This window comes from Perognathus longimembris, chromosome 9 (genome assembly GCF_023159225.1).
Source record: "Perognathus longimembris pacificus isolate PPM17 chromosome 9, ASM2315922v1, whole genome shotgun sequence".
NCBI classification, from domain to species: domain Eukaryota; kingdom Metazoa; phylum Chordata; class Mammalia; order Rodentia; family Heteromyidae; genus Perognathus; species Perognathus longimembris.
In genome coordinates this window covers 40395013-40409406 of record NC_063169.1, presented here as the reverse complement: position 1 = coordinate 40409406, position 14394 = coordinate 40395013, and the positions used below count along the sequence as shown (strand labels likewise).

Sequence of the window (14394 nt, the reverse complement as noted above, 5' to 3'; positions counted from 1 at the left end):
GATATTTTGATACCTTACACCTTCTTCCCCCGTTAGATCGGTTAAGGAAAAAGATCTCTTTTCTACCCTGCAGTGTGATTTGTGGAGTGCATGATCATTTTAATTCAATCGTTCAAGGACACTGGGAGCCCCGCCCCGTTAAGTCTATCTTGAGCAGTGGAGGTGCGCAGGGGCAAATTCTCCCAGCCAGTAAGGGAGAAATTACCCCAGGCCCGGGAGGGGGAGAATGCTGGGAGGGCGGGACGGGTGTGTAAAGTAACCAGGGTCAAATTGTGAGCCTCCTTTCTACGTGCAGTGAACCCTGGAGACAGGAGCTGGGTAGCACTACCGGCCTCCGAAGTCTGAGCAAGGCCAGGAGCCCCCAAGCCCGCCCGCTGACCCCTCCCTGCTTCGCGCAAGCCCGGAGAGAGCGTCCGAGCCTCCGCCCCTCCGGGCCCCGCCCCATCCAGGCCCCGCCCTCTCCAGGCCCCGCCTCCCACGGCAGGCCCTGCCTGACTGCAGCTCCGCGGGCGGAGGGGGAGGTGAAGACGCAGCTGCAACTTAGCTTGGAGCTCGGGCGCCGCGGCGCAGCCGGGGATCGAGCTGCCGTCACCGCGGAACCGCTACTTCCCCAGCCCGGGCCTCAGCCCAGCCGGCTGAGAACCATGGCAGCTGCCACCACTGCAGCCAACCTGGCCCCGACGCTCCCCGCCCGTCGCTGAGCGGCCGTTAAGCCGCCCGTGCTCTCGCCAGCCGGTGCTGCCGCGGCCCAGACTGCGCACAAGTTTCCGCCGCCGAAGCCGGAGGCGAGACCGCGGGAGGACGGACGTGGGGAGCCGGGCGCCCCCGGCCCACCCGCCCGCGATGTGGGGCCGTTTCCTGGCTCCGGAGGCCAGCGGCCGGGACAGCCCAGGCGGAGCGCGCAGCTTCCCGGCGGGTAAGGAACCCGACAGCCCGGCGGGGTGGGGGTCGCGGCAGCCGGCGGCGCCCTGGGACCCTCAAGGCCACCCCGCTTCTCCCCTCAGGCCCGCCACCCTGCCCCGCGGCCGCCTTCCCGACTCCAGCGCTCGCCCCTTCGCCGGTCCCCGCGCTCCCCCGCGCTCTGGCTCCGGCCCCGGCCCCGGCCCCGCGCGCTGACATCTAGCGGGCCTCGTCCGGCATCTCGGCATCCCGGCATCCCGGCGCCCCGGCTCCGGCCGGCAACTTCCAGCCCGCCCGGGCCGCTCGAGCTGGGCTTTGTTGTCCTCCTCCTCCCCTCTTTTCCTGGGCCGCGGGACCGGCGTGATAGTCCGGCCGACCAGCGGCTCCGGGAACCCGGGCGGGAAGGTCGCTGCGACTATGCTGCGGCGGCCCGGGGCGCCCGCCCGCCTTGTGCGGGACGCGGGCGGCTCTGCAGTGCCCACGCCAGCAGCCGAGACTCCGGAGCGCAATTCGGGGCGGGGCGGGCGGAGGCTGGGAGGGGGTGGGGCGGGATGCGGAGGCCGTGGGCGACCCCCGAGGGGAACTGGCGCCCACAGGGAGGAATCTGGTCTCCGCCCCGGAGCCCCCTCTGGCTTAAGGGGAGGACGAGTCCGCGGAGAGCCCGACCACCTTCCAGCCGCTCCGGGGCTGCCAATTGCTTTGCCTCTTCCCTGCCCCTTTGAAAGAAAATTAGGGGTTTGCCGGGTTCTGTATGCCAAGGGGGGCTGTTAGTATCTGCTAGTGTGGGACAACCATTTCATGCCTGAGAACTCAAGAAGTTATACAGGAGTCATCAAATTAAGAATAAACCCTCCCCTGATGTAGGACTAAAAAAAAATTGAGGCTTGGCTTGCTTGTATCCAGCCAGTTATCTAATAGTGACAGTCCTTCATGCCAACCTTAATCTTGAGTTTGAACTCCCCTGAAACGCTGAAAGATGGTACACTTTTATTAATCCAGGGAGGGGAAAAAGGCATATGTACCTACACTAAATTTCTCCTACAAATTAGGTGGCTCTAGGACTCCGGTTAAGTAACCAGTTCCACAAAGTGAACTTCATTACATTTCATAGGTATTTACAAACACAAAAGGAAAGCATTGAGGAGTGCCATTTGAACTTTTGAACAATGCAGTTCTCTTGACAGTTGAGACAGTTCGCATTTAAGAACTACATGCATTAAAAAACAATTGAAATGATTCTTTTAAATTTAGACTAGCCCTGCAACATTGTTAGAAATAATATGATTGTTGTGAGTTTGGTAAAACAATACCAGCAGTAAAGTACTTATTCTAATATGTGTAGTGTTTGTCCTTAGAAGAGATAGCAGTTAAGAGGTTTCTAATGCTTACCCAGCCCTGCCAATCAAGTGACTTCAATGATGGGGAAGGTACTCCATTATCCCTTGGGGCTGATGAGAGTGGTTTCCATCTATGTATGTGTTGGAAGCCATCTGTGATATCTTTGTAACCTAACCTCTTAAAATTTATTTGTGATAATGATAGCACATTGGGAGGTATATTACAGAAGTGTTGGGTCCATTTTTCCATTGTTTTCTTTGAAAACATCTTAGTGTTAGAAATTAAGTACTTGAAAGACATATTTCAGTCTCGACATTTGTTAGGGCCTACTTCTAGTGGAAGAAGGTACTTTATAAATATAACCCAATTTTAAGGACTCTAGATATATCTTTTCAAAAAAAGGTGCTTTATCTTAGTATTGATAAAGTAAACCATTGGTAAATCAGGACATGGCTTTCCAATAAAATTCTTTTCAGCTAGAGGCTGAGAATGTATTGGGTTATTTTTAGAGAAATGGTGATGTAATTGTGCTTGTTCTCTTCTTGAGCAAACATAAGATATTCGATATTATTTAAAATAACATTTTAAAAGTTAGTGTCTTAGCTGGGTGCCCTTAGCTCTCAAGTCTGCAGTCCTAGCTACTCAGGAGGCTGAGACCTGGGAATTGCAGTTGGGAGCTAGCCAGCCAAAGCAGGAAAATCCATGAGACTCATCATCAATTAAGCACCAAAAAGTATAGGGATCTTTTTTCTAAAAGTTGGAAGAAAAGTTATATTTTTAAACACTAACCAATATATCTGAGTAATTTGAGCAATGTTCGGGCTTAGCTGAAAAACAAGGGAACTAGTTGTATGATTGAATCTATCAACAACATATTTGGGTGTAGAGACCAGTGTCATGGCAATGATAAGTAAATAATTTGATTTTAAAATGAGTTTATCTCAATATGAAGGGTAATTTTAGATGTCTTGAAACTTGTTAGTTTATACAAATAGTTAATTAGACTAAAAGGAAAATCAAAGGTAGTAAAGGAGCTTTCTAAAATGATAGCTGAAACTTCCTTTAAAAAAACTTTCGTTATATGTTACATAAATCAGGTAAAGAGTACTTTGTTTGTTTGTTTGTTTTTGGACAGTGTTATCACTCCTTCCCTTGCTGTCTACCAGTTTTTCTCTCCTGTCACCACCAGGAGTTGTAAAGTTCATTTTCAAATTAGTGTCTAGTGAGCACTACTGCTGCATTTATTCACCCTCTGTCTTTTCATTTCTGTGCTACCCCTTACCCTCCCTAACATGGATAAATGAACAAACATGGAAAAAGAAATGAAAACAAAAACAAAGAAAAAACATCTTGTCGAATTTCTTTTTGTTGGTAATGGGGCTTCACCTCAGGGTTTGGACACAGTCCCTGAACTCTTTTGAGCTCAAGGCTAGTACACTACCATACAGCACACAGCTCCACTTCCGGTTTTTGAGTGGTCAATAGGAAATAAAGGTCACGTGGAGTTTTCTGGCTTAGAACCACAATCCTGAGATCTTAGCATCCTGAGTAGCTAGGATTATAGTATGAGCCACCATACTAGGCAAACTTCCTTTTTAAGAAATATTAGAAACATATGAATACTACACGAAGTACTAACTTTTGGTTTCAGGATTTAATTTTGCCTTGGAAACCATATTATAAAACAAAATAAAATGAACAAAGCTCCTTCCCTACTTTTTTCTACTTGCAAATATGGCTAGAAAGCTAATTTTAAATAAAATATGTGATAAGTCTTTTGTGTATTTGAGTGCATTTGAGATTACCTTATTGTTGAAAATGCCTATTAGTTTTACAGTTGGGTCAAGGACAGCATTTGGAATCTAGCATGATAGAGTGATATTTTGAATACTTAATAACTTGTTATACTATATGTGTTACTTTTTATAAGTCATATTTTAGAACTGTTAAATATTGAATCTTTGAAATATTTTGGGATAGGATATTATACTTTTAAAGTTTGCTAAAACTAGTGTTAAGTAAGGCAACTCTCACTTGAGCTTAAGAAGTGCTCTTTGTTGCCTGGAGCTTTAACTGCTTCTTCCTGGTAGATGCCTGGCTGTTAGGTATCTGGTGATGTCATAATGATAATGGTGATAACTAAGATTACAACAAATAGTAAGGCTTCCTGCTGTGGTTTTGAATTAGATGGACCTAAGAGTACTCTGGTAAAAATGAAACATCTTTCTTAAATACAACTGGACATGTTCTTTCATGATAGGAATGAGAATATGAGGAGCAAATCTGAAGTTCAGTGATGACTTGTAAAATGAACTTGAGTAATAATAAAATTCAATCATTTCTTGACTTGAAACTGATAGATGAATTTGAGGCTGGAAAATAAATGGTGAGTTGACAATGCCTATTGTCATGTGAATATTTATGAATGTTACAAAGGTTTTAGAGACTCATGATTTTTCTGTCTGGAAGAAATATATCTGATAATTTCAACTTGAAATCTCCTAAATAATGCTTTTTATTCAGTTATTGCTTAATTCATTTCCACAAATTGTACATTAAGAAAGGAATATATCCAGATAACTTTTAAGTCCACATATTCCCTACAGGTTTTAGAATATTAAAATTAAAACAGTACTCTAGAGAGCAGTTTATTGTATAAGTTTACTTATTTTGCTAAGAATGCTCAGCATAAAAAGAACAACAGATGGTTTTTCATGCCAATATTTTGCTTTGATTTCTGGTTTTTCTTAAATTCATTGCTTAGCATAGCGATTGTCACCTTGGAAAATGTGAATTATGCTAATAATAAATATTAATTGTATACCAGGCATTGTGCTAGGTTCCTGGGAATATCATTGAAGAAGAAAGATATCTGCTCTAAAGGAGCTTGTATTATGGTGAGGAATTAGATTTGGTCAATAAACAAGATAGTTCAGTTAGTGTTAAAAATGAAGAAAAAGAAACTGATGAAGGGAAATGATGAGCAGAGATACTTAGATCAATTTGGCCTGGAAAGGCTCCTCTGACTGAGGAGGTAACCTTGTGTGGAGATCTGAATAACGTGGAAGGTGTCAGACAAAAGAGGAATGTAGTCTGGGAGGTGGAAATGAGTTTTAAGTTTTAGGAATATCAGAGCCCTTTGAAGATGGACTAGAGTTGACAAGGAATGTGAAGTGAGGAAGGCCTGATAATAAAAGACATTGTAAGGAGTGGATATGATTCGTTCTGTAACAGGAAGCTATCTATTAAAGGGTAAGGAAGTCGACTTAATTTGTTCACTTAATGCACGAATGCTTACCACGAGGCCACATTGTTTTGTGTACAGGATGTATGAAGTAGACATCCCTGGTGTTTACAGATCACTCCTGGCTGTTTTGTGTGGGTGGCAGCAAGAAAAGAAGTAGGAAAGCCAGTTAATATGTCATTGCAGTTATTAGGTGAGACATGATATCTTGCATTCCATTGGTAAATTGAAATTGAAAAGAAGAGGATGGTATTGGAGTGATCATAAGAAGTAATGCTAAGGGGATGTGCTGCTGGTTTGGAGGTGGAGGGAAGAATCAACACTAATCTTAGTGTTAGCTTGGGGAATTATAATGCATCTTGCCATTTTGTGAGGTGATTGGTTTGTGATATGGACAAGTGTGGGTGGAACTGAGGTCTGTTTTGGCCATAAGAACCCCTTTATAGAAGTTCAGGTAAGGGGCTGGGGATATAGCCTAGCGGCAAGAGTGCCTGCCTCGGATACACGAGGCCCTAGGTTCAATTCCCCAGCACCACATATACAGAAAACTGCCAGAAGCGGCGCTGTGGCTCAAGTGGCAGAGTGCTAGCCTTGAGCAAAAAGAAGCCAGGGACAGTGCTCAGGCCCTGAGTCCAAGGCCCAGGACTGGCAAAAAAAAAAAAAAAAAAAAAAAGAACATTCCTTCACTTTTCATTATGCAGTGAAAAAGTCTGACCAGAAATTAAAGGCTTTAATTTTGGGAACAAACATTTCAAACAAACATTTCAGATATTGATGATTTTATTGATGATTTTGAACTGCTTTAAGACTTAATTTTTGTTTTAATATGTATTTAAATATTTAAACATGGGCTGGTGGGGTGGTTCATGTAGAGCACTTGCCTTGCAAGGGTGAAATTAAACCCTAGTAGCTTGGGGAGGATGGAAACAGGGAGACCAGGGGAAAAATTGGATATATGTGATAATTAGCCTACTGTGTGTTCTTTGGAGATTATGAAGGAGCCTTCGTAGCATTCATTAGCTCTAACCATTATGTTATTTAGGAAAGTTTATATTGATTAGGATGTTTATTTTATTTTGTGTATTGAAGATCCTAGTTAGTCTTGGCACAGTTTGCTATCATGACTATTTTCCTTATTAGTCAGTATGAAATAATTGGATTTTAACACAACAACAAACCTTTTGACTGTCACATGTGTAGGGGTTTTAACAGTCTCATTAATTTTTACTGTACCTCATTTTCCCAGTTTTTAAGTAGAGACAAAGGCTCATGACAAATTAAATACATGATTCTAATTCTGAGTAGCTGCCACAATGCTTTGAATATGGTGTTTTGTGTAACCAGAATGTAGGAATCTTTGGCCTGTCTGAAATCAACAAGTATGTAAGTTTTTCATAGAAGGAGATAATTTTATATTGATCATTGCCCTAGGCTTTTTGATTTCCTTTTTGAAATGTAAGAAATGCTGGTATGCTGGGCACCAGTGGCTCATCCCTATAATCTTAGCTACTCAGGAGGCTGCGCAATCTGAGGATCACAGCTCAGAGTCAGCCAGAGCAGGAAAGTCTATGAGACTTAACTCCAATTAACTACCTGAAAGCTGGAAATAGAGTGGTGGCCTTGAGCAAAATAGCTCAGGGACGTTCCTGGTGAATATTTATTGCTTCGAATTCATACTCTTTCAATGAAAGTATCTATTTACTTGACCAGTCTTTAAAATTTTTTTATTGTTATTATAAAGGTGATATACAGAGTTACATAAATCAGGTGAAGAGTGTATTTATTTATTTATTTTTGGACAATGTCACTCCTTCCCTCATGCTGTCCAGTTTTTCCCTCCCACCTCTACCCACAAGTTGTATAGTTCATTTTCAATAGTCTCTAGTGAGTACCACTGTTGCATTTATTCACCCTTGTCTCTCCATTTCTGTGCCCTCACTTATCCTCAAAGACAGGTAGATGAACAAACAGGACAAAAACAGCAGCAACAACAACAACAAAAATCCTCTTGTTTCTGTTTCCTGGAGTTCATTTTGATAAGTATTATTGGCTGTTAATTAAAGCTGTTTTAAACACTTCTTCAAACAAAGAATTGAGCCACTTGAGCTATACCTTCAGCTCAGCTTTATGCAGATTCATTGGACGTAGAGTCTCTAGGACTTTTCTGCCCCTGCTGGCTTGGAACTTGGGTCCTCTAATCTCAGACTTCTAAATAGCTAGAATTTCAGATGTGAGACACCAGTTCCTGGCTTATAATCATGTCTGAAAGTGTTAGTTGGAATAAATAAGAGGAACTTCTAGTTTTCTCTTTTGTATTTTAATTATATGTTTTTTTTTTAAATCAGGAGATGGTAATAGTATTCATATATGGGACATATAGTATTTTGATGTATTATGCATTGTAGAAAAATTGAATCAAACTATTCAACACAGCTATACCAACTTATTTTTGTGATAATGTTAACAGTATATTCTTTTAGCAATTTTTGTCATATATGATTCCCTATTGACTGTGGTCACCATAAAGTACAATACATCAGTAAAACTTACTCCTGCTGTCCACCAGAATCATTGTATCTTTATAATTTTTGGTCAACATCTGGTCTCTTCTTATCCTTATTTAGAGAATCACAGATACTAGCTACTGATTACTTAACACTTTGGTTTAATTTTCAAGTGCTAGAAAGCCAATAAGCACATTGTGATAGATTTTAATGTCATTTTCTCATTTGCTGGTGTGTTTTTGTGACCGAGTATAGTTAATACTTCTTGCTACTAGCCTTATATAATTCCCATTCTGAAGCCTGATATTACTTTATTCTTGGTTCTTTTCTCTGACCTAGAATTTGACCTCTGGTTAAAACCTATTTTACTGGGTGCAGTGGCTCATGCCTGTAATCCTTGCTACTCCAGAGGTAAAGATTGGGAGAATCACATTTTGAGGCCATTCCTGGGCAAAAAGTTTGAGTTCCCCTCTCAACCAATAAAAACCTGGGCACTGAGGCATGCATGCTGTTGTCACCCCAGCTACTCAGGAAGCACAAATAGGAGAATCAACAGTCCAGACCAGTCCAGGCATAAATTGGAGATACTATCCTAAAAATAACTAAAGCAAAAAGGGCTGAGGGCGTGGCTCAAGTGTTAGGTCAAGTGCCCTGCACTACCCCAACATGGCCAAAAAAAATGAAGAAAAAAAAGCTTGTTGCTTTGTGAGCCCTGATCTCTGGGGTTCTGGGATTGGAGGAGTTTAGCCTCTCAGTGCCCTTCCCTTTTCTACCTGAATAGTTTGTGACACATTAACATGGTTCCTTCATAAAAGGTGGATAGCAAGATTCTGGAGAATATAGAGAAGCAGATAAACCCCTTTGAGAACATGTGCATCTACCAGTACTAGTTTCACTGTTATGAAACAAAATGTTCCTCTTCTGTATAGTCAGCGTTTCTAAGAGTTTATCAGTTTTCAGGTGAACATTTTTTTTCGGTTTATGGAACCAATATTTGAGCTCAAATTTGTTTGCTCAGCTGGCATTCTACCACTTAAGCTATGCCTCTGTCCCACCTTCTATTGTTTTCTAAAGAACCAAACAAAAATGTATTTAAGCATATATGTATATATGTACATATATGTGTATATATGTATGTACATACACATGTACTATGTGTGTGTGTGTGTGTGTGTGTGTGTGTGTATTAGCTTACATTAGTAGTTCAGAGAGAGCTATCCTTGTTTTCTAGTAATCTGAGAGATGGAGTCCTGAGGACTTTTCTGGCTAGGTTTGGTTCTGGACTCCATACTCCAAATCTCAGCTTTCTGAATAGGATTACAGTGTGAGCCACCAGTGCCTAGTTGGATGCATCATCTTGTAATTCATGATGTCATTGTTACTCTTTTTCAGTGGTACCTAACGATGATATGTATCAAAATTGTTTTTTTACCTTTTAAAGTATGTGAATAGTGTTGACTACCACTGTACCTTCCCTATTTGGGGGCTTCCTTTGAAAAGCGTCATCCTAGCTATTTACCATAGCAGAGTCTAGTTTCCCCCTATTTATTAGGAATTTTGACCATCAGCTCTTCAAAATATTTAAAATAACTTAAAAACTGCTTTGATAAATATTTACTTATCTTTAAATAGATACTTAAATGCATACTGGCTCAAGGGATAGTTTAAAATATCTTGGTTTTTAAATAAACAGACAACCTCCAAACAAAGCCCTTGTTTTAATCCTTCTGAAGGGAAGGGTATTTTTGTAGTTCTAATTGTAAGGCTTCCCAAATTCTAATTTTACTCAATGAACATCTATTGGGTACCGAGTAGTAATAATGACTGCATTTATTACCTAAGTGTGCAGCTCTGTGCTATATATTGGACACTTTAAAAAGTTGTACTTTTCCTCAGTTTGATGAGAAAGAAGAACATTGCATACAATTTAACACGTGCTGTGATGGAAATTTTGAATAATATATTTAAAATGAAAAAGTAATACTTGTTTCTTGCCTGATGGAAGAATCTGGAAAGACCGAGCAAGTTCAATTCAAGTCTGTTTTGAAGAGAAACAATCTAGAGTCACAAACATCCATTGGTGGCTGTGATTAGGTATGTGTGCCTAGGTCCTGCATTTCTAGGGGAGCTGAATGCCAGGAGGTCAGAGGTGCAGTATTACAAGATGAATTTCTAGCTGGTAAAGAACTTAGAAGTTTGAGTTTTATTTAATATTCTGTAAGGAGTCCCTAGGCTATGTAAGCAGGAGAATGACAAACATAACTTGCTTCTAAGATAATTCTCAAGGTAGAGATTGGTTGGATGGATTTATTCTAGTTGGAGAATTGCTCTAGTGCGTTCTATCTATCTAGCAAAAAGTATGATTTATGACAGTGGGGACAGAGAGAGAGCAGAGAGCTAATTCACATAGTACTTATGAAATAGAACTAAGAGTTTCTGAGATTGATTAAATGTATACATTATTTTTTGTTGGCTTCCTGAATAAGGTCATGTGCTCAGATTGAGATAGTTGAAGGCTTAAACTTTATGCTGAATTACTTTGTACCAAATGTTTCAGAGATTTTAAAATATAAAATATTTGCAAGCTGTATGATATAAGGTACTTTGTTACTGTTTTTATTGTTATTTTTTATTTAAAAATAGTAGCTTGTAAATTGATTTCAAGATGTACTCATAGGTAGTAACTTGCATTTTGAAAAACATTCTAGTTTGGTTTTATGATTTATATATTCACCTTTTTGTATAAAATTGTAAACTTGTCTTGTCATTGTGTTATTTTCTTCTAACTAAATTGTTCCAACTGAAGCTACAGCTATATTCCTGTAATATAGACTTGACATGGAATGATGCATTTTTGTTTCAAGAAACAAAAATTTCCTTGTTTCAAGAAAATCCAGCAATAAATGAAACAGGTTACTTTTTTTTCACTTGATGCTGATCTTCCTGTATTTCCAATGTGGTGTTATTTTTAAATAAATTACCTCTGGGCATTCAGTATTTGATTTCAGAGTTGAAATTGGTATTGAAAAATGTGACATACTGTCTTACAAAGAGTAGTTTAGTGTTGTACAGGGTCTGGAAATTTTTGTCGTTCCTATAGCAATGCTTTGTCTTTGTTTTAAGGACAGTTTTGTAGTCATCCAATTGGAATAAAGTTAAGACTTTATTAGTAAAGTTCATTGAACCTAATTTTTTTCTTCTTTGTCAGTGCATGACACTTACTTAGAGACTAAATGTTCCTATTTAAGTTGAATAGTCTTAGAACCAATCTGTGAGAAAATTTTTCTTGTCAAATCACCTGGTAAATGTATTTCAAATCTTGTTTTCTCTGTTTTGTGACTTCAGATTGATTTGTCTAGAGATAAGACATGTTGTTCTCACTATGCATTCCTTCAAGGTAGTGAAAAGATTAGAATTTTGTTCATGGTGTTAATTATCTTTAGTGGCCAAGGCAAGAAAAACTTATTGATTCTTCTTTTAAGTTAAAATAAATGATTTCAGGATAAAAGAGATCAATTTATACAAAGGAATTCTATCATTTTATTTGATCTGTGATATTTTCATGAGTAAATTAAACTATCTTAATGATATAACTAGATAACATGTTCTGGATAGGGTGTCTTTTTGTCACTGATTGATCCAGTTATTTATATGTTGTGATTGGACTTGATATCTATTTCTTTCCTTTAGACTTGCTGTGATGACTATACCATTAAAAAATTGGAAAAAAAAGGATTGTTAGGTGTTGTTGCTTAGCTTTCTTGCTCAAGGCTTGCTCTCTACCACTTGTAATACAGCTATCCTTGTGGCTTTTTGCTGGTTAATTGGAGATAAGAGTCCCACAGATGTTACTGTCTGGGCTGACTTCTAACAGCAGTACTCAGATAATCAGTCTCCCTCGTTTTTTTTTTGTTTTCTTCTTCTAATGAGTGGAAGTTAATTATGATATTATTGAAACATTTGAAGCTGTATCAACCCAAACAACAATTCGTTCCAAGATTTTTATTTGGAATTCATAGAATGATTTTTACCCTTTTTTTTAAAAGCTCATTTTTGTTCAAGCACAGTGTAATTCATATATGTTTTGGGACATTAAAAAAGTTGTACTTTGATTTGTTAAGATTATATCCATTTTATTCTGAGCTAGAACTCCCAAGGTTGCATTCCATTTTAGAAGAAAATACCTAAGATGTTTAGTGCTTAAATGGGGAGTATGTTACAGATTTATTAGTAGTTATCAAGCATTGGCAAAAATTAAAACATTATTAAACAAACTAATAATCAAAAGGAAAATAAAAGCATGAAGGACAAAGACATTACAAGCAGTCCTACAAGCTAGAGGAAAATAATAGCACTGTGTTTCTTTTCAGTTGCTTTGTGTCTCCTTCCTTTGGATCTTTACTATATAATATCTACATCACTAAAGTAAGGCCCAATACCCATAGGCTTTGCCCTCTAAAGTGGTTACAACCCAGTTAAACCCATGATATACTTTGCCTCTTAGCTCTTTCACAGTTTTTTTTTTTTTGTAATGGACAGATGAGCATTTGTTCACTTTAGCAGTGTGTGGGAGTATTAGACAAACATTTTGTGATTCGTTTTGATATATTTGCGAGGTTGATTGCTGTAAAATTAGGCCTTTTGAATTTGGTACTACTTAATTACCAGCATATATAGATTTTTTCCATAATTTTCTTATTTATTTGTGCTTTTCTCTTTGGGATTTCTCTTTATCATCGTCTTTAAAAAATTTACTTTATTTGCCATAGTTACAAATACTTTTAGTGTTTTCCTTTAAAATATTTGAATAATGATTTGTTTATTTCAAATATTACTTCCTTTGATATAAAAGTCATCAGGACAAGTTTAAAAAGTAGGCAAGCCCCTGAAGGAAATTCTGAGATCATTTCCATGTGTTGCTAAGTATAGAAAGGCTCTGGTGTACAGAGACAGTCCTGATTTATGATGGCTTAAGATTTTTCAACTATACAATGAAATGAAAGCGATGTCCATACAACAGAAACTGTCTTCAAATTTTGATCTTTTCCTGTGCTGTGATATGTTTGTAGGCACAGTTTATGTAATTATGAGGGGAGCCAACTTACACTGTACAGAATACTATGTAGCTTAGCTATGATGTTTGGCAAATTAGGTCTGTTAAGTCCATTTGTAATGTTTTCTGTTCATGATGAGTTTATGATGCAATTCCTTCCCTAAATCAAGGAACATCTGTTTTCTTCTGTGACTTGGAGATGGAGTTTAGAGATTTTAGAAAGGTGGAGTGCTAGCATTATCTCAGACCATTTTTCTGTCATATGTTTTAGTTAGATTTTGGTTAGGAGTTAGATATTAGGTAGTTTAGATTTTTTTTTTTTTGCTTTAGAATTCTGTAGGTGTCATTAACTCAGGTGATACTAAGATACTGTGAGGGAAACTGATGGATATACTCATTGTTCTTTTTAGAAATTTACCAGTTTTCTTAGTATTGCACTAGGGTCTCCGGAGAAACACCCAATATGAGATGTTGACCAAAAATGCTTTTATTGATTTAAAAGCTTATGCAGGTTGACAAAATCACAAAGTAGAGATATGTTGTGGGTTAAAATATAGCACTATGTGGTCTAAAATGGAGAGTTTTTGCTTTGGTGGATATATATATATATAAGTTGTTACTAGGAATCTGTTGGATTTTTGTTTCTTAGTCTACAGCCAGTTCATATTATCAAAATCAAATATGATACAAATTGAAAAGTAGTATACATAATTTTCAGCATAACTGATAGAATGAATAACAATGGTAATGATGGAGTAAATGTTCATACAGTACATTTGTAGTAAATCTTGTAGTAAAGCTGTAGTAAAGCTTTGTAGTCAGTATTAACACTTAAGTATAGAGTTCCCTGAGAAAGCTCCCCCTTTTTTATGGAGAGGGTCACTGTAACACTTGATCCACATCCTCAGCTGTGCTTATATATTTTTGTACTTCCCTGCTATTTCTTTAGGATAAATTCCTACAAGGTCCTTTTCTATGTTGTCATTTAGGTATCTGTTCCCAGATTGTCTTTTAGAAACATCGTACCAATTTATATGCCACAAATCATATGAGTATTCTCTTTCCTTTTTTGACTCACATTTTTCAAATGTTTACAAAGGTGAAAATTTTAGAAAAGCAAAACACTTTGTCCTTTTTATTATTTCTCTCATTATTATTGAGATTGAATATCTTCCTGAACCGTATTTTCCATATACATGTTCACACTTTCTGATGGTTGAGAAAAGGCCAGTGACTCTTTTTGTTAATGGTGTAAATAGGGCTTTTAGTTTATTTTTATGAGTTATTACCTGGCTGAAGAAAACATTTAGGTATATAAATCATTGACCACAGATCAGATTAGAATTGGTATACTG

General features: G+C 38.7%; 1 protein-coding gene across 3 annotated transcripts in view; it reads left to right on the top strand.

Annotated features, from left to right (window-relative positions):
- Cep85l (centrosomal protein 85 like) overlaps window positions 1–14394 on the top strand; it is a 133464-nt gene that overhangs the window by 40712 nt on the left and 78358 nt on the right. For 2 of the 3 annotated variants that reach the window (XM_048353983.1, XM_048353982.1), the window contains exon 1: window positions 496–916. The exons of the other annotated variant lie outside the window; for it this stretch is intronic. In XM_048353983.1, coding sequence (XP_048209940.1) covers window positions 844–916 — 73 coding nt within the window. In that variant the 5' untranslated portion in view covers window positions 496–843. Of the gene's footprint in view, window positions 1–495; window positions 917–14394 lie in introns of those variants that run through there. 3 annotated transcript variants of the gene reach the window in all.